Below are 25,534 nucleotides of genomic sequence, written 5' to 3'. Positions count from 1 at the left end.
TTGTTGATTGGTCTAGCTACAGCAAGGATCCTTGTTTTGTCGAAATCTTAAAGATAGCAGTTGCTTGCCCAGGAATCTGTGCTAAAAACAGTTTTATCATCGATGGCCGAGAATTCGGCGATTTTTTGTCAAAAGTTGATTTTCTTGTGAAAGAACAGCGAACAACTCGGACCCGAATATTGAAGACATAACACTCAGCATATTTCCCTGTCTTTCAATAAGTTCTTAATTTGAAACATTTCGACTTAAAATGAAATATGACGTCACTTAAACGAACGATATACGAAGCGAGTAAACCTGTCGTCAGCAAACCAAATTAAACGGAACAGTTTTGGTTTTATCCGTAACTGCACACTTCAAACCTGATGTAGAACCTTAAGCCTCACTCGGCGATGTTTCCAGCCGAAGAACGTTGAAATAGCACATTATTATTAGTATAACGTTAAAAAGGGGACGGGTTAGTACTTTTACTTATCTTGTTTGTTTTGTGGTAAATGTTGTGGCACATTCTGGTGCGGTGTGGGCTGGACAAGTAGACAGCGCATTGCAATATCAAGATATCATGCTCTTGCACTTGTCTCGGTAAATTCGTGTAGTATGTTGTAGTCAGTATATTGCTTTACAGCCCATTCATGTTGCAAGCACGTGAACTTAGGTTTTAAAAAGTAATAGATACAAAAGCTAGTACTATGAAAAGTTCCGCCTTCCATGCAGTGCTATTTTCCCGTTACCAAACTTTCATGTTAAACCTTAAATTCAAACTTTAAATTCCAAGCTGCATTATGTTTCAGTTATTGTCATGGTGGGACTACTTAAAAGCTAGTGGTCTCTCCTAAATAATTTAAATCATTCAAAAATGGTCTGTACATTTCGCTGACTGAATCTTAACGGACACTATGCGTAGAACCGCACAGTTCGATTGAACCTTCAGCCTTTAGCGCTTCACTTATAGTAACTAAGGAGTAAAGACTAGAATTGTCTTAAAGCATAGTAGTATATAGTTCAACATTTTGTGGCACTGTATGGAAAATTGCTTGATAACGTATTGTACATCGAGCGCGCTGCAGCTGACAGAAACAGCGCTTGAATTGTCAAACAAACTTTTTACCAGTCACACTTCCACGCAGCGCTTAACTGTGTTTGCTTAAAGAGCAGCTCATGTGAGACTTAATCACCTTTACCGTGTTCCATTTGCGACAAACTGTCCGCCGCCACACCGCTGTTAAGGATTTCTTGGCGGTAAAGATGATTTAATCGGGCTGACTCACCGAAAAATCAACCGTAATTTGATGTCTTTTTATTTCTGACTTTTTGGACATTATTTCTTACCCCGTATCTGACTTGACGTTTGTACTTACGACAGGTACAGTCACATCAATAATTTCAAAAGTTTTTAGTGTAAGCCTGGCTTTTTAACCGTTCTCTATACTCTTTTAGGATAAGCCAATAATTACAGCACTACGTTAAAGTATTCTAATCTGACAAAGTAGAGTTTTCATGCCCCATCATGTTTACATGATTTAGTGTGATACGCGTCCAGATTGTTACTGTCGGCGTTAACGTTAACCATTAGCCAACGTTAAATGAAGGTTCCCGAATATAATTATCGTTTTCATTTTGGCGTACAAGTCACTAAATCTCGTATTATATTTCAGGTTTTAAGGTGGCTTATGCAACCGGAAATCGTTACGATGTAATATTTGTTAAATCGTCAAAGGAATCAACACCACTGAAATTAACCTTGATATACCGGCTAAAACAATGGCAGACAACTCACAATTGTATCGGAACGATTCAAAGCAGCGATCCGAAGCTGATGCAATTTTGAATCCCCGGGGACAGGCAGCGTCGCAGGCCATCGCTTACGGCCAGCCACTTGGAGATGGAGCCACGCCAGCTTTGGTCGCCTCTGGTCGAATCGGCCAGGAGGTTTGGGACCAGAGTGTCAGTTATTGTGGCAATTTATACTCAAAGTATCGCCCAGTTCAACATTCTAACGCCGTTTCGAGGGCGTCATGGGGCGATAAGCACGGGGTCCGATCAACTTCCAGTGGGCCCCACAGAGCCCAGCCACCCGGGGAATTACCGGTCTGTGGCCGCGGCCAGGGACTGTATCATCAGGCTCATCCGTCCATAACCGACAAACCATCGTCGAGACACGCTGGTTCACCTCTCGTCCATGGTGCGTCCAATTCTCACCACTACCACACCACCCCGACCAACCTGGGAACTGCTGGAGCCACCCCACCGTCGTCCGGGGTCCATGGAGTGAGCAAGGATAAACACAGCACCGGTCGGATGAGTGACGTCACTGCGTAAGTATATTTTATCCACACTTTGATAGCTCAATGTTGTGTAATGTATTTGACGTTTTTGGCAACCTAGTCTAATAGCGTGGTATGTTTACCTTGAGAAAGGGTCAATGATGTGTGACATGTGTGGCTTACCGTTTAGTAAGCTTTTACTGGTTTACTTTATCATTTTGCTTAATCGTTGGAACGTTTATTACGCTTTTCACATACGATAATATCTATGCATGCACGTTTAAATGGAGGCAACTAAAACACATGTAATCATACCGTTGGACAACTCTGGTTGTAAATTTAATTTTCAAGGAAGTGTTGGATGGCAGAATGTCCTGCCAACGGCAAACAGCAGGGGAGATGGTATTATTTTGATCGCGACTATAATTTCTAGCCCCGAAAGTTTTTTCCTGAGTATGACACAGTTCTAAGGAGGACAGTGAGACATATTAAGGCTTTGCAGTTTAGATCAATATTTGTTTCTAGTCCCCACTCACAGCCTTACAGTAAATATGAGATAAAACTTCCATACATTCATTCCCTTTGAGGTGTTTCATTTAAAACAACTGCTGTATTATACATCTACGTTCATTCTTTAACAGCGCTCATGTATTTGCGTTCTTTAATGCTAATTACTGTGAAACGTGAAGCACTAAACATGTACACCTAACAGCAAAGCCAGGCCAGAATATTAGCTAGAACGAAGAGCCTTTAAAGTAACAGCTGTGTAACCATGTTTTGTCTTACAACTTTCACGTTGATTAGAGTTTAAGTGGTAAGGTATTATGAAGTGAACCTGGTTGAAGTTGTAAAGCACCACCTTGCTTAGCTTTTCAAACCTAGTTTTATCGTCGGTGGTTTATTGTGTGCCGATAGCTAGTTATTGCTCATGACCCATTTGCTCTAATCCTGTTGTTAAACCACTTGCCGTAAGTTAAATGCACTATGACGCTGACAACGTGCATTTTTTAATTCCCACGTTCGCTCATCTTTATTAGTTGTCGTCTTTCTGATAACTGGTTGGTGAAATACCAGACTGTTTCTGAAGGGAGCACGCATAATATTTCCCACATATTATTACGCACAAGACGACCGGCGATATTTGTCAGTTGTGTGCGAACTATCTATTTACATTACGTTCGCATTATGGAGTTATTTTCAAGTCTAGTCGAACAAAACTTATTTTAGTTTATGCATTGGTCAGATTTGAAAATTGTCACTGTTAACTACCATACAGTATTCGAAGATAATTTTAGAAAAGGTTTGGCTACAACGTCTTCTTTAAAGTGCGAAAGCTTCTGCATGAAACAAAAGTAGTTTAATTGCTTTTTATTTCATTGAATGAACCAAAACAAAACTGGTGAGAAACGCAAACAACAGCACAGCATGCTTCAGCTTCACCTCAAAGAATGGAGCTGGACGTCCACGGGCCAAAAGAATTACAATTATTGCGAGCTCTGTTGCAGGCAAACGCATTTTACAAAAAGAAATTAAGACGATGGATTTCCCTTCACAACACAATCAATCGCTGATAAGTGAACTACAGTAAGCGTTGAGAGATACAATCGCAAAAAGCTAGTTTGCTACAGTAGTAATTGATTTTTTTGCCACAGTGCACGGGATCTCTTATATTCATAGACGATGTATTTTGCATAGTTACTGTATAATCCAAATGGACGAGAGAATTTATCAGTTGTATTCTACGTTGGAATGCGCAAAAAGAATAGGAAACCATCCACACCATCATGTATATACTTTCATACCACATTTGCATACGCAGCCTTTATTCAGAAAACGTACCTACTACCTACAAAAAAAATATAATTTTACTGTAGGAGAGATACATAATGTCCAAGGTTAAAATTGTTTATAATTGAGATATTTCTGATAATTTTGAAGGTTTGTTTTTGTTCGGGCTTCAGTATTTACTAAAGTTTCAAAAAATAGGGAGGAATCATTTACGAATATGCTTCTTTTCGACAAACAGTTAAATCTTTGGAGGCTCGAATCGTGAATTTTTAAAACGTCGATTTTCTCACGGCCAGTTTTTGGCCCAAGTTTCCTGAGCCTAAAAGCCACGTTAAATCATTACGTTGGCTCCTCAGTCAATACCCTCATTTAATATGAGAAGTATTTTTCCGGCAAACTGAGACACTTTTATAGATTTGGGCGAACTACAACTTAAACTCAAAGTTAGAAGCAAGTACAAATGTATTGCAAATTTGCCGCTAATTATATGATTTAGGTAGCGATGATTATGATGTCATAATGTGAAATGAACATGCGTAACGGCTGATGTTTGAGAAGGCTGTAGCGAATGCTTTTTGGATTGATCTCGCAAGCAGGTGATTCCGGCACAGAAATATCGTAGGTTAGGTTTACAATAGTTCATAAGCTTCTGAAGCTTTTGTGTCCTTAGCATCAGTTGCTGGTACCGGACTAGGCTAACCCATATCAATAACGGCTGCCTTCACCGATGTAAATCCAGTAAATGTTTATAAGTTAGTTTAGGCCTAACTAATGCAAGATATTCGCCTGCATGAGACGTGCTATCCATACGTGATGCAAGCACCACTTTCACTCGCATGAATTTCATGTCGTGACGTCATAATTGTCTTCACGTGTGTGGTGCGCCATAATTAGCGGCGAATTTGCCATATGTTGTGATAATTTTTCAACCATTAAATATTATTAAAACTATTTTGTTCCGTGTATTTACAACTTTTGTGTTTAAAGGTAAGTTGTACGAGCACTTGGCTATATCTTAAAATACGGCAAACATCCCGTTTGTAAATTGCACGGTCTGATTTGTGATGTGCGAATGCATTATGAATGCGAAACATAACACCACAGCAATCTTTTTTCCAGACTCCAAATTCGAGTCTTAGCGTTTGTGCTCTGCGCTAAATAATTTTTTAAACGTAAAATTTAAACACCGCATTTACTTACAATCATTTTATAAGCAGCTTTGGTGAGCTTAGGTCGTTTAATTTAATTTCTTTAATTTGGGTGCAGGTTCACAGTGGACGGTTCCTACTGTGTTTCTTAACTTAAGACAAAAATTTGTTTTAAATCTCAATGAGCAAATTAGTTGTTTTAGTTAAGAAAATAACAAAATTGGAGTTACTACAAAGTTCTGAATACTACTGTTTTATACATGTCGCATATAAATACCTGCGCAACAAATAACCATTTGCTCAAGTTAGAAACAACAAAAATTTCAGTATTGGAACGCTCCAATACCAAAATAACTTGTCTGTAACGAAAAAGTCAACTACAGTTCTTAATACAGGTTTTCATGTAAAAAATTGAGTACCTGTGCGGGTATACACCATACATTCATGTCATTCACCAAACGCGTCAAGGAATGACAATCGCCTTGTCCGTTGCAGATATTGATACATCACAAGAACTACTTGTTTATAGTCACTTCACGTTGCTAAATCGAGGAAATGTTGTTATACCTGGGACACGGCACGTTGTTAGCGCATAAGTGAGCGTCGAATCCATTGATTGCCCGCCCAGATATCTGTTGAGCAAGGAAACCACCGCCAGCTAACCTTCTTTGTCTGTTGGTCAATAATTTTGACGTCCATTGCGTTACATTTTAGAGATAAAGCATTTTCATCATTGAAGTTGCCGCTGGCTTAAGCCAAACCATGCAGCTTTGCCCATATACTGTAGCCTTGTATAGCCAGTGTTGTTTGAAAGTCCACCTACAGCTGACGTTCGATCAGTCCCGATGTGATTTTGTTGACTTAAATAAATCGACCATTCGTTTGCTTACAACTAGAAGGGACGCTGTGTTACGTGGTATGTTTCAGTCTGTAATTTGTCCTACTTACAGTACGTACAGTTTGAAGGCGGTTTCGTTAAGCTTTGTAAAATAAATCGTTTTATTTCCACCCAAACACAAGATTTCCCAAACGTAGCGTAATTCGTCAATGTTCTATTAGTGGTCATTGAGAACCAGATGTGTTTAGTGTTTTATTGACCTTGTATTGTAGCCAAGCCTTAACATCGTGCTACCTACCTGTAACTTGACGACATTAACTTTCAAAGGTCTCGAACGAACCCATGTGTTTCAGTGGAATGTCATAATAATGTGAAGTACGTGTGTTTGTTTCGCTTCAGTGCTTGTGACGTCATTTCCGTATTGTACTTTGCCCTTTTTTGTCCCGCGAGTGACAACATGCGACGGTCGCTCGCACTTGCGAATGATTTGTGGTATTCCGTTGTTTTTCAGAAACCAAAATTTCAAATTTCGACTGAAACAAAAACCGTTAACGAATTTACTGATTACACGGCAGTCTGTAATTAACTTTAACTAATTAACGAGGTAACTAACAGCGTTTGTTGACTGCACAGATTGCTCACTTTATAATTACAAAACGTACTGTGCCTTACTAAAATACTTCCTTGTAAATGTTGATATATAGGGTTTCTGCTTTGCTGCTTTTAGCCTCACGATAGGCTCCACTAGTGATGTAACAGGAAATGCATTTAAGCAAGTGCTACTGTCGATGGTTTGTTACTGCCTTATGATAAAACAAGTTTTTCGCTCTTATTTAGAACACTCAGTGTGACATTAGATTCAAGTTTTACCCTTGTGAGCTACTATATGCGACCACGCCCACGCACCGCCCACATTAGAGACTTCCAGATTTTCTTACAGAGCGTAGTTTCTGAAGTCCTTGCCTTTGGTTTTTCAACCGATCTGCTCTGCATTTAATATGCGTGGAAATTATGATTAAGTATGACTTTAAAATTTGGAATTGTGTTTTGGTTTGTAAGGTTGGTTACACACAAAAAAACCTAATAGGTTGCCTGTCTCTCGTGACGTCAATTCTTCCAAAAGCTTCCATTGAATGAAACGAGGTGTTTTGTTACGTTTGACGACTATCGGTTCCAAAAGCCTCTCAAGTTAATCGGCTCAAGCATACGGTGTCGCGGCGGTTATTGTCAACCTGTGCAGGTAATTCGCGCCAATTCATGACAAAGGGTTTGCTTTTTACGTTTTTCAACGCTCGTCTCTTGTTGAACGACGGAGAGAATTGGTCATGCCCAGAGAGAGAGATCTCGACGACTTGAAGAGTCTTCACCGCGATCGGCGAGAGAGGCGTTTTCGGTCGAGACAGTTTTAAGCGAGAAGCGAATTCTCGTCCAACGTTTGCGAACGATTGTCCTAAAGTCTCACTTTTGCTCACATGTCAATTTGAATGGAGTTTTTCTGCAGAAGAGATTCACAAAAAAGCTTTGCGTTTCGTTTCTTATCACCACTGTTGTATTTGCACCTGTAAGGCTAAGATTTGGGTTTTTCCTTTTTTCCGGGACAAGGCATCTCTTAAATTCTCTATTACGTTGCTCTACCTTTATATTATTTTCATCATAGTGTTGTTGATATACGGCGGGAGCTTTTAATTCGAAATTGATAGAACCGACCGAATTACTTGGAGTCCCTGAAGTTGTTAAATTTGGGGCAAGTAGCCATGAAAACAGACTCTGTCATAATAGACGCATTTTTGGCGATTGATTAAGGCCTAGCGCCCGTATTTTGTTAATCTTTTTTGATAAAAAGGTATATAGTTGTTTGATCTACAGGCAATAACAGGTTTTAGCGTAGCACCGGTTAATGTCCAACTTTTTGTCCCCCTGGTCTTGCCTGCTAACCTACTTGGTTCTCTTAAAACAGCGCAAACTTTCCCTAGTCACCTTCTGCTTGTTCAAATGTTTGTATCTCACTTATGTAGTTGCTTTAATTTGTGTAATATTTGTGTCTTTCTATAACTGCGTGTATGGTTGCAAAACTGCAGGGTTGTGGCATCCTCGACTCGGGTGTTTAAGTACCGTAAGCTGGACTACTTGTAAGAGTTTTAAATGGAGAGTCGTTATGTTTGTAGATCGCAAAATTAACATCTCACGTCTCCAGCCTATAGCAACCCATTAACGAAACAAATCAGCATATTTTTTACGTCACAATGAATGGTTTTTCCTTCGATTTTGAGATAACACCCGCTATTTTCATCTTGAGCTCCACAAAAACGCTTCGAGTTAAACGAAATTTCAAGATAAGAATTTTGACTTGTCGAAAGTATAACAAATTTCGCTGAGCGAAGTTTTGATCTGCTTTGCGCTGCACTACCTTTCCATTCATACCGTTTGTTGAAAACGCTTTGGTAATGGTGCAATATTATCTGACCATTACACTTACTTCACCAAAAGGATATAATATACGCTAATAAGACTTAACTAATTGTCGCTGTACAAACATCGGTGTATGAGAATTGCCCTCGTAGCTAATAGTGTTGACCATTAGATACTTGAGACTTCTCATACCGGGCATAAATAAACAGCTTTGACAGATGATATTGTGTGGTGTGCCATGTTCGATTTTCCATTGAGAATGAATGTGCCCAATCTCAATACAGCATCGTTGTGCCATATACATCATTTTACTTTTCTTAACTACTTGAGTTTGAAAAGGATAGTTGAAATTAGCGATTGCAACGGCGGTTATTCTCAATCCGTTGTTTATTCGTTCGCCACAGACCTGTTTTCCTTGATGTTAACATGAAGTATTCTCATAAGTGCAAAAAAATTATCAAGGGCGTTTCCTTTGAACCAGACGGGTTTAAACATTGTTACTTCACTAACGATGCCTTTGCGTCACCGTGTGGTTACAAATCGGTACGACCTCCGTGACGTTATGTTTTTCATTCAAAAGGAACCAAGTCGTTTTTGCCAATCTCTAGATGTCGCACTTGAGTAACAGGAGCTATAGTTGCACCAGGTCCACGTCAAATCAACTGAGTTTAATGACGGCGTCAACCAGTAGTGTTGTGTGTGCCTTCGTTCTGCCGCCCCACCTACTCCGTGGTGACTTGCCACGCGTGCGGCGTACATCTAACAGCATTTGTTTTATTGTCCGCGTTTTTCCCCGAAATCTGCGCCCATAATCTCTCCACGTTTTATGACTCTGCTCAGTGCTGTGAAGTTCTCACCGAATGTAGTAACACAGACCTATAAATTTACATATACAGCTTTTGATTTTACACAGAATGCTTCACTGGGTCCGGCTGTGCTTTGGCTTAACGCCATTAGCCCGGGACAGGTGTACTCAATTAAACTGATTAGAAGTAAGCCAAACTGAAATGAATTTCAAGTCACTATTTCTACACAGTTTGCTGTGATAGCAGGTCAAAGATATTTCAAACGGACATTATCTCGACACAACAACATGAGTCGCAATGGTGAAAATTTTGTTCGTAACACGTCACAGTAGAACCTGGCAATTAACTACGTTGGTTTGAATTCGCCAGTGGTTCATAAGCGTACATAAGCGATCACTTACGTAAGCGTAACAGTAACCATCTCGACTGTTGCTGCAAATGTCTTACTCCTCACCAGCTATTCGCTATGCCGCTGTATATTGCTGTAATGTTGTCTTTATTTTAAATAGGGCGCGTAGTTTTTACGGAAATTGACTCATGTTATTGGAGTAGTTTGTCCAACGCAGCAGATTTTCGTTTCCTCGTTTAAAGTGTCTGACATGAAGCGCTTGTTTATCGTCATTATTGCTTGAAGAATAGCGTGTTATCTTTCAGACCGGCAGTACGCCAATTGCTGCATTGTCCACGGCTGTACTTAGCGTGGGATGGGATTCCCACGAAAAACATCATTTACGACGATTTGCTTTACCAAGCCGTGCGATTGTGTCTTAACACTGAATGCACATCGACTCGTCCGCGACTAACCGCACCAAATCAAATATGTGTTTTTTCGCATCACCGAATGTGATTCTAGGTGAATTAGTGAATGGTTTTGCGCTTAGCGTACTTGCAAACAAAGACGTTGTTCGCCCTCGGATGTCGGATACAACGAAAAAAAGCATTGCATTATTTCAAATATAGCTTATTTGTGTTTTTAAAGCTAACTAATAGCTGAACAAACAGATTTGTGTTTAGGCTACGTGTATGATGAGGTAAAAAGTGCAGTCGCCTAGGGCTAGGCTGCTAATAAACTGGAAATTATGAAACGTCGCATGCCTATAGAGCTGTATGCTACGGATAGGGCGTAATATTACGATTGTACCGCCAACCAAACAGGCTATGTCCTTGTATGACAGATTTGGCGTTGAGGTGGATACGTCTCCAGACCCATTCGGTGAGCAGACATGCGTTTACTTGCGACTGTGCTCACATGCGGCGATGCAATCCCTTAAACTTACAGTGTGCAGCCGTCTTTACTGTCCGATGCACATTGCGTTATATTCTTGTGCCCGTTTGACTTCTACTACTCGCTGTATTCTGTAAGTGCGGTCATTGCCATTTAAAACTATCCACAGATGGGAATCGCCTCTTCTTGTATTAATTGATTACATTTTTCCGTTTTAATCATTGGTATCACATCTAAAACGCATGTAAATAACTGCTTTATTTGATGGGCACCGTTAACCGGTTCTATCGTTTACGACATGCGTTTTGCACCTTGGTGACAATGATATCCACGTCAGGAAAAGATGCATTAGATTGCCCGCGCAAAAGTACATATCATTACCCTACTACTACAACAATAGGTTGGTTCGAATTTTATGGCTAAAGTCGTGCTGCTGTGACGAACAATCCTCGGAAAAGTTCATTATATATTTCCCGGTATTCTCGATGCTCATGCTAGAGTAGTCGCTGTGCGTGCTCTGTCTGTGTGTACAAGGCGTGAATATGTGCTTCGGGGTAACGGATTTTAAGAAACTCACTCCTATTTCATTACTACGTAGCCTTCGTTTAGGCCGACTTCTGTTTATATTAAAAGCGGCGCTGTAGCCACGTTATCAATGGGTTTTGAGAAGTAGACGCCAGATTCGATAAATGTCGATCAGCGTTTTCAATGGAAACTTCCAGGCATCACGCTTGTAATTGGTGTAGTCCGCCAAGATGTATAGTCATAATACCTCTCATCTACATAGAGTTATGGCTGACGACTGTCCAATCCACGCAATGTTACGCTTCCGTGCGTAGAGTACCTGTGTGTCAAATTTATAAAGCTATTAGTAAGCTATGAAAGTTTTCAATGATTCTAGCCCGGTTGCTTAACCACGAAGTTAATCCTCTTTTCATCTACTGCTGATCCAAGAATTCTCGTGCCTACGTTTGAAAACTTGTTGATGTTTGCATTGAAATTATGTTGTGGATCGAGGTGTTTTTTGTTACCAATACAAACCTGACGACAACGCCCAAAAGCGTTCTTTGTTACAGTACTCGGAACTCTTTATCCATGAAGGTCATTAGGTGCATGCTGTGACTTAAATAGTTTGCGTTTGATGGACGTTTTGAAAATTTTCCCGCTCTACTCACCTTGCAGCTTCTTTTTCGGTTTGCGGTTCCAAACGTCGCGTCTCGCAATGGCAAAAATATTTTCTTAAAATTCCATCGTTCTGAATTTAATCTTTCAAAGCGGCGTGTTCAGTGAACTCTCAGAAATGTGATATTACGGGCCCGGGGTCGTTAACCAATTCGAAAGCAGGCGCGCTTGTATATGTATATGACCTTCGTTGTAGATCGTTAGCTATTTTTTTCATCATTCTGGGTAAAGATCTCGGTAATCGTTCGAAGACAAAAATCGTAAACGACGAAAATGTCGAACTGTTTTTCGCAATGGAATTTTTTCGGATAACAGAGTTGTTTTGTGAGCATTCGATGGAGGTTAATGCGCTTTTCGAAAAGTCATCTTTTTGTGACTTGTTTTAAAAATGAGTAAAACAAGAACCCGTTTAAAACCTCAACAATTAACTCTAGCAAACCATCACCCAGTTTGTTTTAAAGCAGTTCTTAACCGGCTAACAATACATTACGTTAATTGTAGTAGGCTTATAAATAATGAATATGATAATGCTTTAATCACCGCATTTCCTTCTATCATTACTGGTTACATACGAAGCAATTTATCACATTGTCGACAATGCTCATGGACGCCGTTTTGGCCAAAATTTAATATTCGCAGGTAAGGTTCTACAGTTCCCCGAGAAAGCTTTGCTAGATTTCTATAATTGGGACGACTACGTAAGTTCTTATTTCTTTGGAAAATAACGTGTAGTTGACGTACCACATACATGCAATAGCATGTGTGAATTACAGTTATGCCAAGTAAATGTATGAGGTAATATTTCAATAAAATCGTGGACCGTTACTAAAAATTGCCATATGTAGTCACAATTACTGGTAAAAGTAGAGTTAAATTTCGGATAACCTGAGTTGGGCTTATCAGCATAATATGCGTATAATAGAATAATATGGATATCATAAACATATTAATATTAACATGTTAGCACACGTCGTTGTCATATGTTGTATCACATGTAGGTACAGACTGCTGCTCAGTTACGGCATTAGCTTTGCGTGGTCTGTCTTATTGAAAGATTTCAACGCAGGGTATCCCAATGTTATCTCTTGGTCTGTGCGCTTTCCAGTAAAACAGGGCATTGTTGACCGTGTTGCCTCCTTGAACTCTTCCGACCTTTACCACATATGTTCCGTAAATACTGTTTATCCGTCATTTTTGCCTTTCCCACAGCCAGCGTCGTACACAAAGTTGGAAAATATTTGAACACTGCGATAAACTAACGCGCCAAAGCATACACAGTAGCATTGCTGTATTTGGAGAAATGGATTGTTGGTTATGTAGCACTAGATATGTTTTGCCCATGGGCGGTCAGCTAAAAGCATAAGTGAGCTGAAATACAAAATACCCGCTTTTCTGCGACGTTAGTTTCACGTAAATGGCAAAACCTGATAGATTGACAATACTTTAAGAAATTTCACCAGGAGAAAAGTACATTCTTGTACTCAAGTATATATACTTCATGTTCCATGAGAACAGTCGGCGAAATGAAGCGTGACTGTATCAAAGCTCATGGCCAGAACGGTAAACACTTTTGAGTAATCGCGAAAGACTCGAGAGTGTATTATATAATATTGATCAAGCTTGTTGAGGAGGTAATGCCACATTCTACCGTCGTATGAGGTTTTATAAGACCACGAAATCATTCGACGCTCTATTTCCTGAATATTGTCGTTTGTGTCACGAACCCAGTGCCGTGATGGCCCACATACACAGTCGTGTTTATCCTATTACTACTGCTTGCTTTATTAATTGATAACCGTGCAATCTTCTCTCACTATTGATTTCATAACAATTTGCTTCTTTGTTAAGGTTATTCGAAGCGACAAGGAACAGAAGTTTGGCGGAAATCAAGCACCTTTTGGGGAAGGGTGTCGATGTCAATTCTGTAGAGGTATGTGCTTTTAATCTTGATAAAATCGAAAATATGACGTCTTGTTCACATTTTTATGCGATGCGGTATCTGCTTCTTGCTAACGCCGATCTTCGACAAACACCAGCGTGACAAGCCCTGACGTAATCAAGCGAATTATGCAAGTCAATTTCCCTGAAATGGTAGCGGATGTTGAATGCGTTAACCAGAATATACCAAACATGTATCGTAAGCTAACTGAACGGCTTACTACAGACTATACAGGGCATACCTTTATTGAAATTAGTCTCAACTGAAAGTGACACAAAACGCAAGACCTGTATAAAATTTCTAAGAAATTGTGAGTAATTAAGTAACAAACGCAATATTTAACAACCAAAATAAGACCAAAACTGTGAAAAAATAATTCTGTAGCGTCTCAGCTATACTCTAATGAAAATAAGTTAGTGTATGGTACTATGGAGCCAGTAAATTCCCCCCAGTGGTTTGCCTGAGGCTAGTGATCACCTCTGACAACAGCACATGGGCGGAGTAATGTAAGAGCTCTTCCTTGGCCAAAGCCTCTATGGTTGAGGGTCACGACATTGTTAAGATGACAATAATGTTGGAATTTTAATATTACACAAAAGTTGTAAGCGATTGAACAGACACCTTCTGTAGAATACTGGTCTATAATGAAATAGCTTTTTAAAACGGTGATTATGACCCAAAACTGAGCTTGCTTTATTATATTGAAAGCGTTGTACACTGCACTAAAGTAGTGCAGGACAGCCAAACAGGCTACACTTAACATGTATATGCAGTTTAGCTTGTTTCGTTCGTTAAAACTCATGACTTTACATGGGAAAACAAATCAACTATTTGAAGACGAAACAATAGGTTCTTCTAACAAAGCGTGTTTGAGAACAGTTTTTGCAAAGACTTCTTTTTATTAGCTTCCTTCCATATGAGACACTGCAGTTTCTTGGCCACTTGTCTTAGTTGCATCAGGACAGTAATTCCCTGAAAGTTAAATTGAATAAATGCAGTGCTGGTTACATATTGAGAATCAACCATACCAGTAGTACCGGGCAGCTATGCCAATAACAACAGATGCGAGAAGACCACCAATGAAATAACGTTCCCAAGGCCACTTTTTCTCACTGGCCTTCATATTGTTTTTGATCTGTTCCACCTGATGTTTTAAAGCTTCTTTTCGTTCAGTTATTTGACGATGACGCACGCCTTCTTTAATGTTATTATTATCAATCGGATTAACTGGTTCCTCCACTGGTGGAGGCATGTCTGGTGTCGCAGTTTCTTTACCTCGCTTTTCATCGGCTGGTCCATTTGGCTCTTCCATGTGTCGTTTCCTATTTTCTTTCGGTTCATCATCCTGCTGATCTTCATCGCCGAATGCGTCGTCACCCTTTTCATCAGGAGTCCTGTCCTCTCCTGCATTTTCTTCTTCTGAGATGCTTTCGGGATTTCCGCTCTCATCTTCATCTTCTGAGCTGCTTCCACTTTCATCCTCATCTCCTAAATCTTCTGCTTGTCTACTTGAAAGCAGTCTCTCGCAGTCAGCGATCGCAAAATAACTGAAACGCAGTTGTTGAGGTGTTTGGATCAGTCCCATTCTGTCTTTTCTCATCTCAAGCAAGGTCTCCCCTATGTCGAAAGGTATGCCCTTTTCCAGAAAGACCAAGCAAGTATCAACCAGTGCAAAAGTCCCAGATCGACCAATGCCAGCACTACAGTGAATTACGGCCGGGCCAACGTCATTCTCTAAAACACCATATTCACGTACACAGCCAAGAAAATCTAAAAACGCAGTTGGCGATTCTGGTACACCAAAATCTGGCCATGCAGTGTAGTGAAATTGGTAAATTATACGAGACTCTTGTTTTTCAGTTTTAGTCTCTGTGAGTCTTAGTTCACGAACATAAAAATTGTGGTGGTCCGTTTCACTCTGAAAAGATACTTCAAATCCTTCTTCGGGAAAAGACATTAGATTATGATCCAATGGCCAGTATTGGTGACATTTTCTAGCCCCTTTCTCAATGATTTTGTTTAACATAATAATCGATTTGGAATTCTGTTCCCACACCATTTGCCATAAATGTCCAGAAGTTCCGGGCAGCGGTCCCTGTGATAAAATATACCTACGTCCAGCTGCTTCAATGTTAACAAGACTGCTGTTGATATAGTCACTTGGACCATTTAATAATCTAACCCTACTGTGGTCAAAGGGGCTCACATCGCGATATCTGTTCCGGTTTCGGTTATGCTGCAGTTTGGCAGCTCTGCACGGTAATTCATAAGCTGCAGATGTGGCCTTTATTTCACGGAATAGACGATCCCATCCTTGCTGTTGCTCAATAACAGCAACAAGCTCATTAATGCTGATCATCTTCAAGCTATTTTTCATATGCAGTTTGGCTTAAAACTGCTTCCAGCAATGATGCCTCCGATTAAATGCACAAAGTGTATGTGTTTGTCGATATGTCCGCAGCTTCTTACGGCCCATTAATAATACAGGCAGGTGCTGATGACTCAGTAACGCTGAAAAAAAAAAACAGTAGCTGAGCTTAATCACAGGTGTACAGTCACAGTTAGGCTGCTGATAGCAGCTTATAAAAAATGTATGCACGCACTGGAAACAATTGGCTTCTTGTCACATTGCCTTTGCTCTCTGGCCAAACACCGCACAAACGAACCTTTACTGTACCAAGTGTACATGTGTCACGTTCACTTGCCTAGTAGCCTGAATACAACAGCCTCTTTAACTAAAACCACTGAAATTGATTACTTCACCGATACAGCTACCCGTTTGAGTGCCTAAGACTTTTTGTTGACGGTAATTTTAGCAGAAGCGCCTCTCAGGAAAGACAAGCCATTTACCACATAAGCACACAAGCTCTTTGAGGTTAAATTAGGCAAGTCATTTTTCACGATAAGCGAGCTTTGCTTCATACGAGTTACAAGCTAACAAAAAGCCATTACGGCCTACGTCATCACGCCTGGGGAGCCGTTTGTAGACTAGCGCCTCCGTTTTTTCTTTTTTAACGCTTCACTGAACAGCGCGCGCGCACACACACGCAACCAGCTCGTGATTACGTCAGTATGACAGGTTTTGGACTGGGCTCGTAAGGTCATTCGGTATTTTCTTTTATTGTCTTCTCTTTGCATGACGTCATTTTCTTCGGGATGTTATTCTTTCCTGTAAAATAAACAAGTTATGAGCAGAAGTGCCATAAAAGTCACACTTAAAGAGGCATGGATTTTGAATTTAGCTGGCGTGTATTTATATTACTGTTTAAATCGACTATTTCGCAGCCCAGCGCCATGTTTTATCTAAACCTTTTGTCCTTTGACCCAAGTGTTACACGGCGCATCACTCTTGTGATAAGCATTTTCAACAAAATATTACAAACTTGTCAATCAAATTTTGTTTTTTATTTGTGATACGACGGCCTTAAAGTCATATCAAATGAATGAATATACATCGAGAGGGAGTAGCATTATATGCATTATAATAAGCACCAGGCCTGTCGTACTTATATTTTATTACATAAGGCGGTAGATTTTAGGTATGGTTTCCTCAGCGTTAAACGTGAATTCATGTCTGCTTCACAAATCAAAGCAAACAAAGTTCGTTAGAACTTATTTATTTTTTGAAACAGGCAAACGATGTTGATACTTACAACCGTTTCAAAAATATGTAAATTTGCAGGAAGCTTTTTATTGCCTGCATTTCTAAACTCGACTTTACCACAATTTCATTAAATTACCACAACTTAACTTTTAGTTATGAAGGCCTTTGGTCTTTAAATTTAAGCTATTAAAATCAATGTGAATGCTGCTACTAGCCTTATATTTCAATCTTTAAATCTTGATGATCAGAACGGTTCTGGCTCCACTGCACTGCATGTGGCAGCGAAAGCTGGAGACGCCCACACCGTGGAATATCTTTTGAAATGTGGAGCGGACCACACAATAAGGTGAGCATTTGTCCTGTCAAACAGCTCTAAGGTAGTTTACCTTTAAACATTTTATTTAATGAAAGTTGCTCTGCATACAGGGACCGTCATAAACAGACTCCCGCCCAGTACTATAACCATGTCGATGAAGCTGTTCAAGGGATGTGTTTGGGAAGCAAAAAAGCCACTTCTCTTGTTCCAGTATGTTGTTAAGCTTTTTAAAATTATGTTGTTTATGTAAAACGAAACTGATGTCTTCAATTAATTGTTTTTTGTTTTATAGTCACAGATTGACTGGCGTAAATCTTACAGTGGCGAGACCTCATCTCCAGGCCCAAAACCCTTCTACCCAGATATGTCGCAGCGCAACATCCAACAAAGCGAATCACCTTACCCCGGAGCAAAACATAGTTCACTGCATCAAGGGCTGGGTCGAAGCAATTTGAGCAATGTCACTCAGCCGCCACGTTATAGTCCATCGAATCAAGCAAAAACAAAAGAGGACGGGCATGGCAAGTCACGTGCAGACAGACATACATCGGACACGATTACTCGCAGACATGACCATTTTCCGCACCCGTTTGATTATATTTCAAGACCAAAACAAAGCGATTATAATTCCCCCATTGATAATCCAAAGCATCCCCAGTTACCAGTTGAAACCCCGCCTGTGACAAATGCAACATCGAAACCTGCCGTCAATGGATCCAAGACAAATTCTTGGCCGTCCGAGCATGGTGGTCACTACACAACAAAGACAAATGACACCTCCATGTATAGCAGAGCTGATGCTCAAAAGTCCTACGAACATCCTAAACCGCATCAGAAGTACGGAGCAAACATCGGTGAATCTAAAGGTGTGTCATCGTTTTCAATAGACGACATCACACGACCAGTTTCAACTACCCCGACACATCACAGAAATACTTCGGCGAAAGCAGCGTACCCCGTGCAACAGCCTTCCAAGAGGCAAGACCCAAGCTCCATTCCGTTAGCAATCAGCACAGCCCATATAAACCCCGCCCCATATGCAGCTGAATTGTACAGCAGGCTGCCTCCTCATGCTGCCACAGCTGATATAGCAAGCCACTATGCTACGTCAATGACTTCCCCTTTGAAACTACCCCCCCATTACCCCTATTACCCACATGAAGCATTGGCTTATCCAATTTCCAGGATGATGTACCCTGCACCCCGCCACCATCAACTTCCAGGTCTTGCAGCGATTCCCAGTTTTCCTGCTAAAGATCTGGTGTTACAAAGTCAACATGAGCAACAGTTGCTTTCAAAATATGATTCGAAATCCATCATGCAATCTCTAAGCGATGTTCACAAAAGCAGTCCAGCTCATGTGGTAGCCCCTGACAACCGTCATAGACATGGGAGTTTCGGTGTCAGCCATTCAAAAGACAGTAGCTTTTCACAAAATGACATGCGCCATTACTCGCATCATCATAGAGACTCGTCTTTGGAAAAATCACAATTTCAAAGAAATTATCAACCGCTCACAATTCCTTCACATTCCTCCCGTGATTTAAAGACAAACTCTGAGAATCAGTCACACCAACCACAGAGGGATCACCATACAAAGTATCACGTCGGCAAAACTCAGGCATCCCATGCCGACAGTAACCACACTGTTGCAAACAGCGAACACAACAGACATGCAGACAAGGACAGAGGACAACTCGCCCAACGGCGTTCACATGACACTGATATTCGTCCGTACGTAAATAATCTGTCTCCTCAAAAATCGGATTTTAGTGCCGGGCAGCCAATCACGGAGAAATCAGGTCGTAACTCCTCCAAATGTAGTCCTTCATCGGAAAATTCCACTTCTCGAAAGCCATCATTTAATAAACATCCTCCTAAGGAATGGCACACATCTTCCTCAGACACTTCAAGACCCGACGGGAAAAAAAATTTTTCTGAGAAAAGCGTCACAGAAAGGTCAAGGAAAAGTTCCGAAGCTAACGGGGTGAAGGAGATTGATGAAAAATCACCAACACCACCTTGTGACAAGGCTCTTTTGAACAGCAAAACAAGCAAGGAATTGAAAACTTCAAAATCGGCATTGGAGTCCTCATGTTTTGAAGATATGAAGGAGGTTAGTAAAGAAAATGTTGAGGTTACATCAGGGCCGCAGATGGGAAAGAGAGGCAGAAAAAGAAAGCTACTGGGTATGTTATTCTTCTTATATGTCAAATTCAAGAATGGTATTTTAGTAACCTTATGGTTCGTATTTTGTAAGTACCAATCACACACTCTTTCGATGGAAATGTAGCTTTTCTCAGGCCTTAGCTTAAAACAGGGACACAGAAAATATACAATCTTTAAATGAGATTATTTAACCCTGAATTTATGATTTAGATCAGAATTACAATCAAAACTCTCTTGGTTCAAATTTTGATTCTAAACAAGATTTGTCGAGAACCATGTCATCTGAAACTGAAACTTTGTCAAGGCGAGAAAAAAGACCACGAAAGTCTGAAACAGGTAAGAAGCAGGTTTATATGAAAATTATATTTAATCTCTGGTTGAATTTCTTGGTTTCAAAATTGAGAGAACGTTGTAATGACGGACAATTTTCTTCAGAAGATGAGTACCTCTATGGTTGGGTCTATGATGGATTTTCAAGCAGTGAGCCTGAAAATGATGATTCTAGTGATGAGGATTTTCACTGCCCTTCGAGTGCAGTCCTTCAGAAAGGATCGAATCGTCATACTTCCCTTCGCTCATCAGGACATCTGAGCCAGGTACCTTCGATTGATGATGTCACACAAGAGAGAAGACGAACTGGGAGGAAACCAGGCCGAAGAGGTCGTCAACCGAAACGAAAAATTTCACAAGACAGCGAAAGTCCGACTGCTCGGTTTAAGCGGAAACATCACAGATCTAGGAAACTGTCTAGCGAATCTGCGTCTAGCCTTGCGTGTCAGGAGAAATTATCCTCGGATTTGGACGAAAGTGATAAAAGTGGTGACGATGATGGAATGAAGCATTTAAAACAAACAAAAGTTACTTCCGACAAAGACGATGAGGAGCTGGAGAAAAAAACAAAAGGAAAATTGAAAGGACAAAAGCGAGCTTACAAGAACTTCGAACACGCACTCAGGAAAAAGAAAGGTGTCAAAAGACCGGATCTTCACTTGAAAAAACTTGACAAACTAGGCAACAGAAAATCAAGCAAAACAAAAGACGACAAAGGGCACAAAAACCAAGACAAGCACGAACGTAAAAAAAAGAGAAAGCTGAAGAAAACAAAATTTAACGACAGCGAGTCGGCGACAGTCACTTCCAGTTCATCACCTCGACCTGTATCGAGCAAAGACCTTCAGGTTCCAAATCACAGTGAATCAGTAGACCCTGTTGCCTGCATTAACCCTGCTGTGTGCCCCGCCCTTATAGAGCTCTACACTGGAAAGCCTGTCTTGGAAGTAGACAATCTGAAAATCACTCCAACGGACACAAAGACTTGTGTGCAGGAAAACCCGTTATTTAGTGATGAACTTACTGCCAGTGAAGCAAAAGCATTAAGTGATGCCCTGAAGAATACAAACATTTTGCCTATCCAAGATCCTTCTGTCACCACGTCTCCTCAACATCCAAAAAACTTTGACCATGCAAGGCTTAACGCCTCACTAATGTCCAATAAATCCGAAAAAGACTCAAAGTGTCCAAAACCCAAACTGGTCCCTCCTGAGCTTCAAAAAGTTGCAAAGAAAAGAGGAAGGAAGCCTAAAAGCTTGCAAGATCCTAAAGACAATAAATTGAAATCATTAAAATTGTCAAAATCTAATGCTGGTATTATAACAACGCCGAAGCCATACAGCAAACTCTCAGGAATTAAAAAAGCCGCTGATATGAAAGGCAAAAGTTTGTACCCGTAAGTAACAAAAAAATAGTATCAGAAGAAATTAAATTTGTTTCTTATACTAGGGTAGGCTTCTTATAGGTTGTAGAATTTGCCACTTTCTCATCAATGACTTACTCTATTTTCATGAAGTATAATTACTGTACCGGTATCAAAATATTTTTTTATTTCAGGCCTCGAAAAGGACGTCCGCCAGGATCAGTCAATAAAAATTCGTCAAAATTAAAGAAAGACATATCAAAGAAGAAATCAATTAAACAAACGAAGAAGGTATTTATGATGTGAGAAAGATCACTTTGTCATGAATTAGTTAAACATTGACTATTTTTATGAGTAACACAAGCAGTCTACTTCCTCCTACGTTCAGGCAATATCACAAATATCTGTTTCAAATGACAAAGTTGCATCACCCGAAGTACAAGATACGCTGCTAACAGTTGAATCGGCGGTACGACTTATTAGAAATAATTAACATTTTGCAGCTTATTTCATTTCCTAAAATTTTGGTCATTTTATTATCGCTGAGTGTTGACGTTTAAACCATCAGCCATCAGTTATCCCGGTTTCAGTTCCTATCATTCTTAGCTTTTTCATTTGTTTTGAATGGGAAAGAGTGACAAGCATTTAACACCCACAGGTACAGCGCTTGCAGACCCTGGTACCACCAGTTCAACCTTTGAGTGAGATCTGTCCGAGTCCTAGCACTCCTCATAAGCACCTACATACTCCGAACACCCAGCGTGCCTTCACCCCTATCAATTTCCTCAAGGAGCGGAAGACTCATTCATCCCCACTTCCTCCAAGTATTTCATGTTTTGATTTTTTGTCACCCTACGCATGCTATTGGGTACATAGTGAGCTAATTGTCTACATCATTTTAGACATGAAGAAATTGACTGGAAATTCTGCAATCGGCCAAACCCCATTGCACAAGGCAGCAAAACTTGGATATGTGGTAATTACCCACCTGTAAAATATGTTATTACTGTTATATTTACTCTGAAAACTGATTCATTTGCACCACAAGACTATTATTTTCATCACCATGCATTAGAACTTTGATCTGGGAGTTAATTAGAAATCTTTTTGCAGGAAAATGTTGAGTATTACCTGGAACAAGGATTTGAAGAAGCGAACACAAAAGATAATGCCGGTTACTCTGCCCTTCACGAGGCTTGTGCTCGCGGTAATCTAGAAGCAGCAAGACTCTTGCTCGAATTTGGGGCGGACGTAAATCTGAATGCCGACGATGGCACAAGGTGGAAATTATGTTTAAACTCCCTTTGGTGTTCTAATTTTGTAGATTATTGAATGATTCTACGCTCTTGGTCTTATTTCTTTCAGTGATAATCTGTTTTCTTTTCATGGTTGTAATAATGGGCGCCCACTGAAGTGTCATCGATTTTTATGAAAAGACAATTCTGAGATGCCTCATGACTTAAAGCTTTATCGCTAAGAGCAGACAAGTCAACTGAGTTGTTTCTTCGGTTTGGAAGCTACATCAAGTAAACCAATTCTAACTAAGCAGCATTTGTTTAGACCAATACATGACGCTGTTGAATACGACCATGTCGAGTTGACCAGGTTGCTATTAGCCTGTGGTGCTGATCCGATGCTAAGCAAGTTTTCTGGACGTGCGATAAAGAATATGATTCGAAGCAAGGAAATGGGAAACTTCATTAACGGTGAGATGATTTGTCAAAAGTCATTAATTTTTAGGTGCATTAACGTTGTTAAGTAGCAATGATTAATGTAAAATGAGATATCATTTTTATGAGTTTTAACCTATGCTGCAAAGTTTGATCAAAGATTCTTTCATTTCAATCAAGATTTTTACTTTTAGCATATCTGAAGGAGCTGCAACCACTCGATGAACAAAGCAAAGATGATCCTGCCCTAAATTGGACCTTCCCTTCTTCTTCATTGCTGGGTTAGCTCTTCGTACATTACATATGCACAATTATATGTTATGTGCTTTCTAATAACATAAGTGTGGATATAGATACTCTCTAGAGAAAGCATTTAGAAAAATCAAACATTGTCCACAATTCCAAACTTTAAAGATATTGTAGTGAATTATGAATAGTATTCTTGAAGTTCAATAAATTGTGATATTTACATACCGGTAGTTATAAGTATTTTGATTATGGTTGTGACTATTCTAACAAAGGGAACAATGTATAATCGGTTTTGTGAGTATATGTATTGTCTATTATATAATCTTCCATCACTCAGAAGGAAAACATGAGGCAGGATACGACCCACTTGCTTACCCACCAAGTGACGATGAACACTGTGGTCTCATGGATTTTGAGCTGTATAGGGAAGCACCGCCCGATTCCTTCCTAATTCAGCCTTCTAAAACGGCCAAGTATATAATTAACTTCTGCTGTGACTTTAAGTGTAGTTTGAACTGTATAATAATAAGAGTTTTGGTATGTTTATGTAAAGACCTTTGCTTTATTCTTCTACCATTCTATGTAGGTCACCAGTAAAGTAGGCAGTTGTTTTAGACTTAGATATACTGTATTCCGCTTTCATCATTTCTGTATTCTTCATGTGGTATATATTGTACTCACAGTCGGGCAAACTATTACTTGTTGGATGACGTGTTGAGAATGAAAAGATGTTCCATGGCCGACTTTCTCCTGGAAAATCCGGTTGATATAAAAACAATGTTGGTTGAGGATTTTAAACGAGAAATGGCTGAAAACTGGGTAATTGGAAAGCTTTGCAAACTTTAGATTAGTAAATTGTGCCAGTGTTTATTACTTGAATGTGATGGTTGTTGAACGTTATGCTGATGTTTAGAAATATTATTAAGTTTCAGGATTTGCTAATTAGCAGACACAAAAAGTGTTTTACATAGGGAAAGTTCGCTTGTTGATGTTATAATGTTTCAGGCTCCAAGAATGTTTGGTGACCACAACGTAGCAGGCGATTTTGTCGAAATAATCCCTGCATCTAAAAAGGTGATAGGAAATGCCCTCTCAATACGAGTGTGCAACGGTGGAAAAGTGAGCACATTGCCTGTGGAAGCAGACCCGCCAAGGAAGTCTAAGCCAATTCCTCACGGAGCGTTCGATGAAAATTGGTACCGCCCTGTTGTCACCGCACCAGTTGTAAGTCAAAATTACCCCGAGTCCGTGCCGGAACCAGCCGATATACCATGTTGTTCACATTCCTCGTTCCAGTCTGAGAGTTGTGATAGTCCACCGCCACCCACTATGCACATCTTGACACCAGATGCAAAGAAAACGGTGATGACACCATCTGTTGGTATTTCCGACGAGGAATATTTTGATTGTTCTCAGGATTGTAGAACTCTGGATGACGAGCAGCACAAAGACGACAGTGCAATTTCCAGTTTGCCGTCAGAACATTTACATTGTGGATTATTCTCAAAGGAAAACCTGGTAAATGGGTATACAGTTCAAGAACACAAACAAATACAAAACGGTGTTTCTGGAAAAAGCCCCAACACAACTGAATTTAGTTCCAAGAAGAACAATTTCCATCCCGACAATCCTTCTGCTTCGATTTCTGACAAAACAATTACATCACTGTCTGACAGAATGTCCAACGAAGTTTGCATCGACAACTTTTTAGAAACCAAATCTTACTTGCATTCAGAACAAAGCAGATTCAGTGAAAACGATAGCAATGGTTTTCATCCTGTGAACAATTTTAATGAACAAACAAATCACGTTGGCCCTTTAAAGGAAAACCACCATGCAATGATATGAGAGCAAAGCAAACGTTTCCATTGTTCGATTTTTATGTTGGCTCAAATGTTATTTTTAAGAAAGTCAATCATGTCCATTTATATTGTTTCTGGGGAAATACAAATGCTGCTGGTGTTTGGTTCGTGTTCTATGCGGTTATTGTTACTTTTTTTCACTAAGTAAGTTCTTTTGTGTATTTTGTTTTGCACACATTTCGTTTCTGTGTAACTCCTGTATTATGGCTCATGAGACTGAAAACGAGTTTTGCAATTAGTTTTGCACAATTTGTGCTGTGTTCGTTGCATTTGTTTAATTTTTCTTGATATAATGGAAACAATATGACGTCGAAGTGCATCCTCTGTGTTGAAAAACGCTTGAGAGACCAGAGATAAGGCCCAGTAGCCTTA

The 25,534-nt window shown here is 40.0% G+C and overlaps 2 protein-coding genes across 5 annotated transcripts; one reads left to right on the top strand and one right to left on the bottom strand.

Annotated features, from left to right (window-relative positions):
* Positions 1 to 1,655: 1,655 nt before the first annotated feature.
* Positions 1,656 to 25,481, top strand: LOC143448375 (uncharacterized). Of its 3 annotated transcripts, none has more exons than XM_076948091.1 (17): positions 1,656 to 2,315; positions 13,509 to 13,590; positions 17,452 to 17,549; positions 17,630 to 17,729; positions 17,812 to 19,708; positions 19,899 to 20,024; positions 20,127 to 21,414; positions 21,576 to 21,672; positions 21,770 to 21,850; positions 22,040 to 22,205; positions 22,284 to 22,357; positions 22,495 to 22,661; positions 22,942 to 23,087; positions 23,246 to 23,332; positions 23,638 to 23,773; positions 23,984 to 24,119; positions 24,306 to 25,481. In XM_076948091.1, exons 1-17 carry the CDS (start codon positions 1,762 to 1,764, stop codon positions 25,146 to 25,148), a joined length of 6,078 nt encoding a protein of 2,025 aa, XP_076804206.1. In that variant the 5' UTR covers positions 1,656 to 1,761; the 3' UTR covers positions 25,149 to 25,481. The 3 variants fall into 3 exon arrangements, with proteins under 3 accessions (XP_076804206.1, XP_076804208.1, XP_076804205.1); XM_076948093.1 differs by having other exon boundaries at positions 20,124 to 21,414; positions 23,641 to 23,773; XM_076948090.1 differs by having other exon boundaries at positions 20,124 to 21,414.
* On the bottom strand, positions 13,829 to 16,495 carry LOC143448376 (tyrosine-protein phosphatase non-receptor type 2-like). 2 transcript variants are annotated; one of them, XM_076948095.1, is made up of 3 exons: positions 16,203 to 16,495; positions 14,875 to 16,110; positions 13,829 to 14,571 (listed from the first exon to the last, which is right to left on the bottom strand). In XM_076948095.1, exons 2-3 carry the CDS (start codon positions 15,974 to 15,976, stop codon positions 14,501 to 14,503), a joined length of 1,173 nt encoding a protein of 390 aa, XP_076804210.1. In that variant the 5' UTR covers positions 15,977 to 16,110; positions 16,203 to 16,495; the 3' UTR covers positions 13,829 to 14,500. The 2 variants fall into 2 exon arrangements, with proteins under 2 accessions (XP_076804210.1, XP_076804209.1); XM_076948094.1 differs by having other exon boundaries at positions 13,829 to 16,110; positions 16,203 to 16,487.
* Positions 25,482 to 25,534: the final 53 nt, after the last annotated feature.

The sequence above is a fragment of the Clavelina lepadiformis genome, chromosome 3 (assembly GCF_947623445.1).
Source record: "Clavelina lepadiformis chromosome 3, kaClaLepa1.1, whole genome shotgun sequence".
NCBI classification, from domain to species: domain Eukaryota; kingdom Metazoa; phylum Chordata; class Ascidiacea; order Aplousobranchia; family Clavelinidae; genus Clavelina; species Clavelina lepadiformis.
Note: the sequence above shows the minus strand (reverse complement) of the source record. Positions and strands in the feature narration are given on the sequence as shown.

Excerpts from the sequence above, each read along its gene's own strand:
- LOC143448375 (XM_076948090.1), top strand. The coding sequence starts at position 1,762 with ATGGCAGACAACTCACAATTGTATCGGAACGATTCAAAGCAGCGATCC. Across the intron at positions 13,591-17,451 it reads TCGATGTCAATTCTGTAGAG|AACGGTTCTGGCTCCACTGC; the intron begins GTATGTGCTTTT and ends CTTGATGATCAG. Across the intron at positions 21,851-22,039 it reads TGCTAACAGTTGAATCGGCG|GTACAGCGCTTGCAGACCCT; the intron begins GTACGACTTATT and ends TAACACCCACAG.
- LOC143448376 (XM_076948094.1), bottom strand. The coding sequence starts at position 15,976 with ATGAAAAATAGCTTGAAGATGATCAGCATTAATGAGCTTGTTGCTGTT.